The 14,751-nt window shown below is 48.0% G+C and overlaps 1 protein-coding gene across 1 annotated transcript; it reads right to left on the bottom strand.

Annotated features, from left to right (window-relative positions):
- Positions 1-5,190: 5,190 nt before the first annotated feature.
- On the bottom strand, positions 5,191-10,096 carry TRIR (telomerase RNA component interacting RNase). The gene is made up of 3 exons (XM_032970963.2): positions 9,733-10,096; positions 6,565-6,636; positions 5,191-5,850 (listed from the first exon to the last, which is right to left on the bottom strand). Exons 1-3 carry the CDS (start codon positions 10,069-10,071, stop codon positions 5,740-5,742), a joined length of 522 nt encoding a protein of 173 aa, XP_032826854.1. The 5' UTR covers positions 10,072-10,096; the 3' UTR covers positions 5,191-5,739.
- Between the last annotated feature and the right edge of the window lie 4,655 nt (positions 10,097-14,751).

Raw genomic sequence — 14,751 nt, 5'->3', positions numbered from 1 at the left:
ATCCAGAGGTCGCCGGTTCATTTCGACTTCCTGGCGCGGTAGGTGAAACAACGGTGCAAGTTGCTCAGAATTATATATCCGTCATGGCATTAATAGATACAATTTTAATGGTAAAACAAATAGTTTTAATGCCAGTTTTAAAATATATGAAATAACCCTGAATTTTGGGCCACCCTGTACATATATTTACATATGTGTATATATACACACGTACATCCTTTGGACTTTACCGTCCCAGCCAGCCAACAAACCTTTTTATAGTGTGATATAAACTAACATAACTGATTACTAATCTATTATATAATTACAATACCCCCCCTCCGCCTCTGATCTCTGCACCTGATTGGGTTAAATGATGACGCCACCCTGCTGCTCTATTTAAGACTGGGAGTAAGCGAGGGCTTCACTATTCTGGCAAATCGCTCGATGATGCTGGATGTAATTACCAGCGAAACGTCGTACTCAAAAATTGTAAATGTTGTGGATTCACTCTTCAACACACCGGTGGGCTAAAGTAGTGAACTATTTGTCTTTTGTCAACGTGACACTTTTTTTTACTGATTGGCCGTGTCGGGTGGTGGAGGGTTGCGACACATTTACAAATAACGCGATCTAACCCAAAAACATTTATTATGAATAACATATTTCCGCTCCCCCCTCCCCACCACCGCGGTCCATGTTTAACATTTTTTAAATGTTTGAAAAATATTAGCACCGGCTGGTGCAATGTATTGAATGAATGTTCGCCTTCCGTAAGCGCGAAGGAATTTTGCGTGTGGTTGCTTGTGAACCTTCAAACTTCCCTATTTGGCACCGTGCAGAGCGAGAGCGTCTTTCTGGTGAGGATGCGCAGGACACTTAAGACGCATTGCCATGTCGCGCCGGTTTAAAATATTGTTATATATTTTTTAATTTACAAGACTCGACTAGACGAGGAATATCGTAGGCCAAGATTCCACACCCCATAGCTCGGCTCCGTGCATTCCTCGCGTAACACACAGGCCACGCACAAGACATCGTGTCACCGCCCAACCTGAATTATATTCCCCCCCCCCCCAAAATGTTTCCATTGAAATATTTTGTGTGTATTCATTATTAACGATACATTTTTGTTCCGGGCAGCCAAAATAATTATTGGTGTCGTGTCACCAAACGAAGCGCCCGCTCGGAGCTTTCGCAGAGCACTGCGAGAATGGCTCGCGGAAGCGGGTATCACGGAGCCACCTCTGAGATGCCTTCTTCTTTAGAAGCGACGCTCCGTTCCGCACGGTTAGGGACATCATTCTTGCCGTGCTATTGGACGAATAATTATAATCTCCCGAAGAGAGCAGTGTGCGATCCTCTTGTTTGCCAACGGCACGTGGAAGCGGATAACGTAAAGCTACCAGAGGTACTTTCACGTGACCTTCGATCCACACAGAAGGGACACCAAATTACAATTATTTGTGATTGATATCGCAGCGCTTCTATACGCCAGGGCATATCAAGAGAGCTTTACGTGTCATCTCCAACGCATTAGAAAGGGAACCCCCAGTGTCAGCTGTCCCTGTGTGGCACAAAGCAACTCAGCACCTGGCCTACATGCGGGATACTAGTCTTCCAGTAAGGGGCGATTAACGCTAAGCAGTCTAGTGTATGGGCACCCCCAGAGGTAGCTGTCCCTCTGCGGCACAAAGTAACTCAGTACCTGACCTATATGCAGACCATAGTCTGCCAGTAGGGGGCGACGATTTCTCCTGTGTGTGTGTGCAATCCCGATTGAGTAATTCAGTTTTCGGTGTAATTTTTTTATTTTGGCAAATGTGGACCAATTCGAATGACTTCAGAGGATCTATAACATCCACTGTGAGTGAAATAAACGACGTGTCGTTTTTTGATAGTTAATGCCACACCGCAATATTAATCAGGGCAGCCGGCCGGATTCAAACCTCAAATCTCTGAAACAAGCGGCCAACACGCTAACGTTGGGCCCATTGTAAAAGCTGCGCAAGTGTTCGCAAACGCAGTTGCCACCTGCTGGCCATTGCCGATGCAGTCGTAACCCACTACGGTACATAGTTTAGTACATACAGTGAGGGGAAAAAAGTATTTGATCCCCTGCTGATTTTATACGTTTGCCCACTGACAAAGAAATGATCAGTCTATAATTTTAATGGTAGGTTTATTTGAGAGACAGAATAACAACAAAAAAATCCAGAAAAACGCATGTCAAAAATGTTATAAATTGATTTGCATTTTAATTAGGGAAATAAGTATTTGATCCCCTCTCAATCAAAAATATTTCTGGCTCCCAGGTGTCTTTCATACAGGTAACGAGCTGAGATTAGGAGCACACTTTTAAAGGGAGTGCTCCTAATCTCAGCTTGTTACCTATATAAAAGACACCTTTCCACAGAAGCAATCAATCAGATTCCAAACTCTCTACCATGGCCAAGACCAAAGAGCTCTCCAAGAATGTCAGGGACAAGATTGTAGACATACACAAGGCTGGAATGGGCTACAAGACCATTGCCAAGCAGCTTGGTGAGGTGACAACAGTTGGTGCGATTATTCGCAAATGGAAGAAACACAAAAGAACTGTCAATCTCCCTCGGCCTGGGGCTCCATGCAAGATCTCACCTCGTGGAGTTGCAATGATCATGAGAACGGTGAGGAATCAGCCCAGAATAACACGGGAGGATCTTGTCAATGATCTCAAGGCAGCTGGGACCATAGTCACCAAGAAAAATTGGTAACACACTACGCCGTGAAGGACTGAAATGCTGCGGCGCCCGCAAGATCCCCCTGCTCAAGAAAGCACATATACATGCCCGTCTGAAGTTTGCCAATGAACATCTGAATGATTCAGAGGACAACTGGGTGAAAGTGTTGTGGTCAGATGAGACCAAAATGGAGCTCTTTGGCATCAACTCAACTCGCCGTGGTTGGAGGAGGAATGCTGCCTATGACCCCAAGAACACCATCCCCGTCAAACATGTAGGTGGAAACATGCTTTGGGGGTGTTTTTCTGCTAAGGGGACAGGACAACTTCACCGCATCAAAGGGACGAATCTTGGGTGAGAACCTCCTTCCCTCAGCTAGGGCATTGAAAATGGGTCGTGGATGGGTATTCCAGCATGACAAGGACCCAAAACACACGGCCAAGGCAACAAAGGAGTGGCTCAAGAAGAAGCACATTAAGGTCCTGGAGTGGCCTAGCCAGTCTCCAGACCTTAATCCCATAAAAAATCGGTGGAGGGAGCTGAAGGTTCGAGTTGCCAAACGTCAGCCTCGAAACCTTAATGACTTGGAGAAGATCTGCAAAGAGGAGTGGGACAAAATCCCTCCTGAGATGTGTGAAAACCTGGTGGCCAACTACAAGAAACGTCTGACCTCTGTGATTGCCAACAAGGGTTTTGCCACCAAGTACTAAGTCATCTTTTGCAGAGGGGTCAAATACTTATTTCCCTCATTAAAATGCAAATCAATTTACAACATTTTTGACATGCGTTTTTCTGGATTTTGTTGTTGTTATTCTATCACTGTTCAAATAAACCTACCATTAAAATTATAGACTGATCATTTCTTTGTCAGTGGGCAAACGTGCAAAATCAGCAGGGGATCAAATACTTGTTTCCCTCACTGCATGAAGAGTTAGAGACTGGTTACGCACTAGTTTATTTTTCAACCCACAACCACACTCGTTCCTAAAACCAACCCCGAAACCGCGTCTCGCAGCCCATTTCAAACCCTCAACCTCCGTCTCGCACGCAGAGTCCGTGTCACGTCAGTGCCCTTTAACCCTTGACCCCGTCCAGTGTGTTCCCGTGCGTGTGATTGCTGTGTGCGATGCCGAGTGCGGAGATTTCATATCTGCGTGAAGTTTATTACACGTCCGCTTTCGCGACCAATATTATCCACAAGAGGTGTTTGGGTTAGATCGCATGAACGTCGTTAAAACGAAGTGTAAATGTTCTTGGTTTACTCTCCAACACACCGGTGTGCTGTACTAGTGTACTAGTAACGAATTGGCATGTTTTGTTTACGAGACAAACCTTACTAATTGGCTGTCGGGTGATGGCGGGTTTAACATCTATATTTACATAATCCAACTCAAAAAACCTCTTATGGACAGTACGTAGTATTCGTCGTGGAAATTCCATATTTTTATGACGAAGGCCAGACGGACAATCCATATAGGAAGGCTGTTGTAACTTAATTAAAAATATATATCATGGGACCTTTTTTTGCCAGTATCAGAGTATTAAAATAACAATAGGTTTTACCCTTTATGGCAATAAAACAGGTGTCAAGATGTTCAAACACCAAATTGATACCTTTTGATTCCTTGCAAAACAGCATATATTTGGCGTTTGAACATTTCAACATGTTCAATTGCCAGAAATGGGAAAAACCTATTATTTTTCTTGACAATAATAGCCCGATTATCCCGGCTCTTTGCCCAATTGCGCAAGTACGACCGAGGGAGTTGAGGTGGCAGGCGTGAGGGGCGCCCCGCACTGCGCACCCGCGCACAATGGAGAGGGTGGGAGGTGTGGGATGGTGGCTGGACCGGCCACTGGACAGCACGGAGAGATCATCAGGGTCCAGCGTGTGAACAGCGAGCTCCTTTCCTTTCCAACAATTCCCGAAAAAAAACGCGGCACACCAGCTGCGCGAGGCGCTGGATCAGAGAATACGCCACAAAGTTCGACGCAACACGTTGACTTTAAAAATGGGCCTGGGCAGGACACACCACTGGAAAGGGATGGCCTGCGGTCGAGACCTAACAGGGCGACAGCAAAAAAAAATACCCCCCCACCCCCCGAGACGTCCAACGGTGAGATGCAGAACTTCTTTCGCACCGTAATATCGGTGCACGATGGATCGTTGTATTTGCAGGATCGTTATGTGCCAACTTGGGGAGGCCTTTAACCACAAAGACTGATGAGTATATTGCAATAATACACATTTGTAAGGCACATTTCATCCGTAGATTCCAATGTGCCACCGTGTATGGAACGCCGGAAATAAACAGAACCAGGGAATTTGGCCAGAATAAGGGGGTAGAAGGCCAATGTAAAGATGTAGATCAAGGCTGATGATGCTGGGATGAGTCAAGGGCAGATGGTAATTTATCTTACAACCTTGCGATTACCGATTGACCGATCACCTAAAAGTGGCTCAAAAAAATTTACGACAAGACACCCGAGCGTTCAACACAAATACTTTATACACAATACGCAGCAACACCAGACTTCATACTGTACAGCGGAATGGCCAAACTGTCCGTTAGCAATAAAATCGCAGCGACTCACTAAATCCGCTTCGGACGACTGCCCCTACTGGGCGAGGGACAATCGGGGGGGAGGGGGGGGGGCAGGGGAGCACGAGACTAAACAAAAAAAGGGGGCAGACAAAGCGGTCGGGCGCACGCACAGATTGGAAGGTGCACGCACGAACGGGATGGTGCACGCACGGAAAGGCGGGCGGGATGGGCGAGAGGGTGAGCGACGTGAAACTAAGCAGCGGCGACAGCGGTTGGTTGGATTTTTTTGTTTGTTCTCTCTTCCCCTCGCTTGGAAATTCGCTACCGTTTTTTGAAGGAGGCCTGCGTGTTAGGAGTGGTGGCATGCACGCGAGCTCCCTGCGCGCGACTATAACTGGGTCAAGCGCCAGCTCGCCAACACAAGGGTGGCGCGGTGGTGGTGGCGGCGCCCCCCCCCCCCCCTTCCCCCACCGAGGGATGGGGGACCCTCGTCATTTGACCAGTGGCCGATTCTTGTCATCGTCCCCGCACTGGTGTGCTTTGTATTTCTTCACCTCGGCCATGTATTTGGCCCACGTGTCGCCCTTCTGCGCCGCCTCCTCCTGCGAGAATTGGAGGGGGGGGGGGGGGGGCACACAGACGCTTTCCCACGTTAGCGCCACTGGCGCGCTTGCTCCCACGCGCGGGGCCGTATGGGGCGAGTGGGCGAGGAAGGAAAATCGTGCGCGCGCCCAAAATTTCATCAAGGCTTCCGAACAAGCTTTCGTGCTCGGAAGTTTTTTAGTTAGCGCTGATGATGGGAGTGCTTTCTCGGGCCAGGCGCGCAGGAAGCAATGCGTTCATAGGCAGTGATGAGGAAACCACGGGGCTTTGATAGCGGACCTGCCGGAGAGAGTGAGCGATTCTCTGCTAATGGGGCAAGGATGCCAAGGTGGGTCTCCTTTTAATACTGGTTTTGGGGCAACGGGTGGATACATTTCACTGGTTTTCTATAGGGCAAGTCCCAAATTGTAACATAACTTTATACAAAAAATGTTATTATATTGGATAATCTTATCCAATATATTACAAAATCTTATCAAATATAATCCAGATGGATAAAATAGACCAGTGAACTTTGCCAGTAGGGCTTCAGATTTTCGAAAAGAGAATTTTGGACTGACACTTCTTTCATCTCAACGACACAAACTGGAATATTGACTTCACCTTATGATAAAGGTCAACCAGCGCGTAACAATTTTAAATAAAATGAAAGGGGCCTCAATCCGTGAGTGGCTGAGCCCTCCACGCCGACTCTGCCACCGCGCCCAACATACCTCCTCGTCTATCTTGTGCTTCTTGGCCACCATGCCCGTCTTGAGGACTTTCCCACCTCGTCGTCGCCCAATCTAATGACGAAGAGGGTGGGTGGGGAGGAGGGTGGGGGGGGGGACAGGGGTGGCCAGAAGGGAAGGCGAGGGGGGAGGGGGATAGGTGGGTCACGGGGAAGAAGATGGGGGCATGGGCGGGTAAGGAAGGGGGGGAGAGGGAGAAGACTAACAAGCGTTACGAGCGCTCGGCGAGATCGTCCACGAGCGACAAGAGTTCGCCCGCGCGGCGCCGCCAACTGCCGGTGCCTCCATCAGGTCCGGGGGAGGGTCTCCTCCCTGTCGAACCACACACAAGAGAGACAGGGCAAGCGCGTAACCACTACGGGAGGGGGGGGGGGCCCACCACGTGGCCTTACCCAGGCCGGGTCTCACACCGGTCACACAACCAAATCGCTCACGACAACCAGCCAACTCACCGGCGCCCGCAGGCGGGGTTTGCCCACATACCCGTGGGGCGAGTTGGCTGCACGACCTAATTGCGCAATTGATATTCGGGCGAGCATTCGCACGAGAAAATTAAATTGTCGTAATCAGGATGGCAGCAAGCAAGCACGTCATGAAATACGTCATGAGCAAATCGCTTTGCAGATGTCTTTTCAGCAGACTCCGTCTCTACAATTACTTGCAACTGGTTGCAGAGAAGTCCACGTATAAAGTGATTTAGTTGCATGCAACCGATAGCTCAGATTTGGACCCTGCTTTACTGGCCGAAAGGTGGGAGGGGGCCCACGATGGCAAATGGAAGCAGCAGCATAGGATCACTGGCGTGCAGTCAACACGTTAGAATGCTTTCAAGAGCGTGACCACACACGCTAAGTGTGTGCCAGATAAAACGTCGACGTCTTTATTTCCAATTACGCACATTTGGCATCGAACATTCACCCATCCAGTTGTTTTTAAGAAAAAAATATTTTAAGTCGGGGGAATTTCGACCTCCGACACACAGCATGGGGAACACGCTCGTTACTGCATGCACATGTCCACGATACACGTGTACACAACGCACGCACACACACATATCGATATAGTGCATATATCCAGCCAGGTAGCTCAGCAATATATTATTACCCCTTCGTGGGGAAGTCAAAGTTGGTCGTCTTATGGAAGCTGAACACTGCCAACGCTATATGAAGCAGGAAGTCACTGACTTTGTAGGGTTATAACGCTGTAACATCGTCTTTGCTTCTCGTCAAAGCCATGCGGTTATACCAAAGCTGTGACTTTTAGGAAAATAAGAAAAAATGGCTTCAAAGCATCACATTCACGAATTGCATTTTTTTACCAAAAAACCCTCTCATGCATTTTACATTTCAACCATGAACACATGCAATGCGCTCCAGTTGGCCAAGGATGACTGGGAACGTCGGCTTGCCTTCACACACATTGCGTTTGCATTAAGAAATGAGCCCACTTCAAATCAATTCACAACCCTTTCTCAACCCACTTCTCGATCAAAGCTCCCCCCCCCACGCCACGTCGATCATGGGGGGGGGGGGGGGCTGTTGGACAATATTTCGCCACACTGGTCAAACAATGCAGGTGAGCGCAGGGGCGCCACGGTGGTGAGACGTTAACTCGCCTGGTACATACTGTCACAGGTCATGCGCTCGATCCCGACGCCTGTATATCTGGAGTTTGCATGTTCTCGCCACGATCTCGTGTATTTTTTTCTCTGGCTCTTCCACCCATGATTTAGAAATATGCATTTTGGAGTATTTGGACCCTTAAAATTTTCAGAAGCCACTTCGCTGAATTTATCATTTGTGGCTATGTCGCTTCTGAAAAAGCTCTCTGGGTCTTACCTGGTAAAATAAAAAATATATATATCGTTTTTAGGTTGTTCAATAGCTGATTATGGGAATGACATATGGTGATGATGGCATACCTGTCAACCCCTTATCAGTGCCTACTTTATTACTGACCAAATCATACTTCAACGTTCATCCTACAAAGTCCCATCACAAGGGAGAAACAACAAAGCCAAAAACATGTTTTTTTTTGCCCCTATTGAAACGTCTGTATGCCGTATGGACCTGAAAACTCTATTTCCCCGTACAAGAATACGCGTAAACCGTATGTCTTGACATGTATTTGATGATGGCAATGACGATGGTCGTGACGTTGGTCATGATTACGGCGATTATCATGATGATCGTGATGAGCAATGTGGACCCCCGATTCAAGCCGACGTGCCACAACTCATCCTGGCGATTGGGAAGCGAGGGGTGCCCTTTCTTGTCGGCACACCGAAAAAAAAGCGGACGACCCGGTATCCCCCATGGCAAGGGGTTCGAGTTGTCAGGCGCCAGTGCTCCACTCTAAATCATTCACAATCGGATCTCTCCTCCTGAATGCGACCAATTGAGATAAAAAAGCGTGAAATTATGGCCCCCGTGACCAGTCGCTCGCTTTTGTTTCATTTAAACGGCAACGCCGCGAACGTGTTTCGCTGCCGTGCTCTACGGCGTATTGTTTGGAATAATGTTCGACGTTTCACTCCACAGTCCTGGGTGCTGTTTCGGTCACCGCATCTCCCGAGCACGTGTGCTGCGCGAACTGAAGTTCCTTAAGAGAGAGCTTCAGTGGGATAATCATTCGTGTAATCGCAGTAACTTTTTGCTGCGCGTGGAAAATACGTCAAACCGATTGGGGCTGTAAATTCCTAAAGAAATAATGTGTCCACCTTTTCTTTGCAAAGGGAGAAACACTCGTAAATGTTCCACGCCGTCAGCCGCGGTTTGTTCTCCTTCTCCGCACCTCCGATATGCACGGCTGGCTACGTACGGCGCCAAAGAAGTTCAACATGCGTACCCAGAATTACTTTAAATGGATACGTCGGGGTTTTTTTAATTCATTTAAATGGCACGACACTGACGGAGACGCAAGAAGAACCCTTAAATAACCCCATGAAACGGGAATGCAACTTGATTGGAGAAAACCCCTTAAAGTGTTCCCATTACACTGGATGTCAACTGAAGGGAACCCCTTAACGCGGATTTCACACAGCCGGACATCAAATCACCAACAACATGAAGACCCATACAAGCTCGATCGCCTCTTAAACTCCTCTCTCTCTCTCTTGCGTCTACTCTCCGCCATCCGCGACATCCTTACAAGGCCGAACATCTGCCTTTTCTTCTCTTCGGCCGGGCCGGGCTCCGAATTTAGTTTCACCGGGGCTCCCTCGCCCTCGGCCGGGCCGGGCGCCAGGCAAGGCGCGGGAGGCGGCGGCCTAGTGGAAGAGGCCGCATCGTCGTCGTCGTCGCCGTCGCCGCCGCAGTCGTCGTGTTGGGCGGCGGCGTCGCCCGCGAGTCTCCTCGCCTCCTGCTCCTCCTCCATCTTCTTCTTGAACATCTCGAGGAAGCTGCCGTCGTTGGCGAACGCGTTCACGCTGCCCGCCGAAGACGACGAAGACGCCGGACCCCGCGAAGACCTGGACGATTCGCCCGCCATCTTGGTCCGGTGTCGCTTTCGGAACCTTTTGGGGGTGGAGGTGTGTGGTGGTGGTGGTGGGGGGGTTGCACGGAGGGAATCGATCATTTTTTTACGATTATCGAAATAAAAAACGATTCTTACGTTCGCGGTGCTGGAGTCGAATCGGTAATGTTAAGTGTGCAGTTTCGATTCGTACGACGTGTTGGGATGAATGCGGCTGAGCAACGGAGGGGACCGGAGGCAGTACAGACGAAGCACGTGGTGCAGCAGTACAGACGAGACACGCTGTGCAGCAGTACAGACGAAGCACGTGGTGCAGCAGTACAGACGAGACACGTGGTGCAACAGTACAGACGAGACACGTGGTGCAGCAGTACAGACGAGGCACGTTGTGCAGCAGTACGGACGAGGCACGCTGTGCAGCAGTACGGACGAAGCACGTGGTGCAGCAGTACGGACGAGGCACGTCGTGCAGCAGTACGGACGAGGCACGCTGTGCAGCAGTACAGACGAGACACGTTGTGCAGCAGTACAGACGAGGCACGCGGTGCAGCAGTACAGACGAGGCACGTGGTGCAGCAGTACGGACGAGGCACGTTGTGCAGCAGTACGGACGAGGCACGCTGTACAGCAGTACAGACAAAGCACGTGGTGCAGCAGTACGGACGAGGCACGTTGTGCAGCAGTACGGACGAAGCACGTGGTGCAGCAGTACGGACGAGGCACGTGGTGCAGCAGTACGGACGAGGCACGCTGTGCAGCAGTACAGACAAAGCACGTGGTGCAGCAGTACGGACGAGGCACGTTGTGCAGCAGTACGGACGAGGCACGCTGTGCAGCAGTACGGACGAAGCACGTGGTGCAACAGTACGGACGAGGCACGTGGTGCAGCAGTACGGACGAGGCACGCTGTGCAGCAGTACAGACGAGACACGTCGTGCAGCAGTACAGACGAGGCACGCGGTGCAGCAGTACAGACGAGGCACGTGGTGCAGCAGTGCAGACGAGGCACGCGGTGCAGCAGTACAGACGAGGCACGTGGTGCAGCAGTACAGACGAGGCACGTGGTGGAGCAGTACAGACGAAGCACGTTGTGCAGCAGTACGGACGAGGCACGTCGTGCAGCAGTACGGACGAGGCACGTTGTGCAGCAGTACGGACGAGGCACGCAGTGCAGCAGTACGGACGAGGCACGCGGTGCAGCAGTACAAACGAGACACGTGGTGCAGCAGTACAGACGAGGCACGTGGTGCAGCAGTACAGACGAGGCACGCGGTGCAGCAGTACAGACGAGGCACGTGGTGCAGCAGTACGGACGAGGCACGCTGTGCAGCAGTACGGACGAGGCACGCGGTGCAGCAGTACAAACGAGACACGTGGTGCAGCAGTACAGACGAGGCACGTGGTGCAGCAGTACAGACGAGGCACGCGGTGCAGCAGTACAGACGAGACACGCGGTGCAGCAGTACAGACGAGGCACGCGGTGCAGCAGTGCAGACGAGGCACGTGGTGCAGCAGTACAGACGAGGCACGTGGTGCAGCAGTACAGACGAGACACGTGGTGCAGCAGTACAGACAAGACACGTGGTGCAGCAGTACAGACGAGGCACGTGGTGCAGCAGTACAGACGAGGCACGTGGTGCAGCAGTACAGACGAGGCACGTGGTGCAGCAGTACAGACGGGGCACGTGGTGCAGCAGTACAGACGAGGCACGTGGTGCAGCAGTGCAGACGAGGCACGTGGTGCAGCAGTACAGACGAGACACGCAGTACAGAAGAATCGGTGTGTGCAGAGACGCAGATTGTACACACGTAAACAGGACGTGTGTGCAAACGAGGCAGAACCAATTATAATATTACTACATACAAGACTACAGACAGTACTAACTAGACAGTACATAGTGACTACAGACAGTACTAACTAGACAGTCAATATACAGTACATACGTGACTACAGAGAGCACTAACTAGACAGTAAATAGACAGTACATACGTGACTACAGACAGTACTAACTAGACAGTCAATAGACGATACATACGTGACTACAGACGGTACTAGACAGTCAATAGACAGTACATACGTGACTACAGACAGTACTAACTAGACAGTCAATAGACAGTACATACGTGACTACAGACAGTACTAACTAGACAGTCAATATACAGTACATACGTGACTACAGACAGTACTAACTAGACAGCCAATAGACAGTACATAGTGACTACAGACAGTACTAACTAGACAGTCATTAGACAGTACATACGTGACTACAGACAGTACTAACTAGACAGTCAATAGACAGTACATACGTGACTACAGACAGTAATAACTAGACAGTAAATAGACAGTACATACGTGACTACAGACAGCACTAACTAGACAGTCAATAGACAGTACATACGTGACTACAGACAGTAATAACTAGACAGTAAATAGACAGTACATACGTGACTACAGACAGTACTAACTAGACAGTAAATAGACAGTACATACGTGACTACAGACAGTACTAACTAGACAGTCAATAGACAGTACATACGTGACTACAGACAGTACTAACTAGACAGCCAATAGACAGTACATACGTGACTACAGACAGTACTAACTAGACAGTACATAGACAGTACATACGTGACTACAGACAGTACTAACTAGACAGTCAATAGACAGTACATACGTGACTACAGACAGTAATAACTAGACAGTCAATAGACAGTACATACGTGACTACAGACAGTACTAACTAGACAGTCAATAGTACATACGTGACTACAGACAGTACTAACTAGAGTACTAGACAGTCAATAGACAGTACATACGTGACTACAGACAGTACTAACTAGACAGTCAATAGACAGTGCATAGTGACTACAGACAGCACTAACTAGACAGTCAATAGACAGTACATACGTGACTACAGACAGTACTAACTAGACAGTCAATAGTACATAGTGACTACAGATAGTACTAACTAGACAGTCAATAGACAGTACATACGTGACTACAGATAGTACTAACTAGACAGTCAATAGACAGTACATACGTGACTACAGACAGTACTAACTAGACAGTCAATAGACAGTACATACGTGGCTACAGACAGTACTAACTAAACAGTCAATAGACAGTACATACGTGACTACAGACAGTACTAACTAAACAGTCAATAGTACATAGTGACTACAGATAGTACTAACTAGACAGTCAATAGACAGTACATACGTGACTACAGACAGCACTAACTAGACAGTCAATAGACAGTACATACGTGACTACAGACAGTACTAACTAGACAGTCAATAGTACATACGTGACTGCAGACAGTACTAACTAGACAGTCAATAGACAGTACATACGTGACTACAGACAGTACTAACTAGACAGTTAATAGACAGTACATACGTGACTACAGACAGTACTAACTAGACAGTCAATATACAGTACATACGTAACTACAGACAGTACTAACCAAACAGTCAATAGACAGTACATACGTGACTACAGACAGTACTAACTAGACAGTCAATAGTACATAGTGACTACAGATAGTACTAACTAGACAGTCAATAGACAGTACATACGTGACTACAGACAGCACTAACTAGACAGTCAATAGACAGTACATACGTGACTACAGACAGTACTAACTAGACAGTCAATAGACAGTACATAGTGACTACAGACAGCACTAACTAGACAGTCAATAGACAGTACATAGTGACTACAGACAGTACTAACTAGACAGTCAATAGACAGTACATACGTGACTACAGACAGTAATAACTAGACAGTCAATAGACAGTACATACGTGACTACAGACAGTACTAACTAGACAGTCAATAGTACATACGTGACTACAGACAGTACTAACTAGAGTACTAGACAGTCAATAGACAGTACATACGTGACTACAGACAGTACTAACTAGACAGTCAATAGACAGTGCATAGTGACTACAGACAGCACTTACTAGACAGTCAATAGACAGTACATACGTGACTACAGACAGTACTAACTAGACAGTCAATAGTACATAGTGACTACAGATAGTACTAACTAGACAGTCAATAGACAGTACATACGTGACTACAGATAGTACTAACAGTCAATAGACAGTACATACGTGACTACAGACAGTACTAACTAGACAGTCAATAGACAGTACATACGTGACTACAGACAGCACTAACTAGACAGTCAATAGTACATAGTGACTACAGATAGTACTAACTAAACAGTCAATAGACAGTACATACGTGACTACAGATAGTACTAACTAGACAGTCAATAGACAGTACATACGTGACTACAGACAGTACTAACTAGAGTTACTAGACAGTCAATAGACAGTACATACGTGACTACAGACAGTACTAACTAGAGTTACTAGACAGTCAATAGACAGTACATACGTGACTACAGACAGTACTAACTAAACAGTCAATAGACAGTACATACGTGACTACAGACATTACTAACTAGACAGTCAATAGACAGTACATACGTGACTACAGACTACTAACTAGACAGTCAATATACAGTACATACGTGACTACAGACAGCACTAACTAGACAGTAAATAGACAGTACATACGTGACTACAGACAGTACTAACTAGAGTTACTAGACAGTCAATAGACAGTACATACGTGACTACAGACAGTACTAACTAAACAGTCAATAGACAGTACATACG

Source organism: Petromyzon marinus, chromosome 44 (assembly GCF_048934315.1).
Source record: "Petromyzon marinus isolate PM22_M1 ecotype Great Lakes invasive population chromosome 44, UKy_Petmar_22M1.pri1.0, whole genome shotgun sequence".
NCBI lineage: Eukaryota > Metazoa > Chordata > Hyperoartia > Petromyzontiformes > Petromyzontidae > Petromyzon > Petromyzon marinus.
The sequence above is the reverse complement of the archived record's forward strand: the minus strand, read 5'-3'. Positions and strand labels throughout refer to the sequence as shown.

Coding starts and splice junctions, on each gene's coding strand:
- TRIR (XM_032970963.2), bottom strand. CDS start 10,071: ATGGCGGGCGAATCGTCCAGGTCTTCGCGGGGTCCGGCGTCTTCGTCG. Junction 6,637..9,732: donor AAAGGCAGATGTTCGGCCTT/GTAAGGATGTCG, acceptor CTTCGTCATTAG/ATTGGGCGACGACGAGGTGG. Junction 5,851..6,564: donor AGCACAAGATAGACGAGGAG/GTATGTTGGGCG, acceptor CAATTCTCGCAG/GAGGAGGCGGCGCAGAAGGG.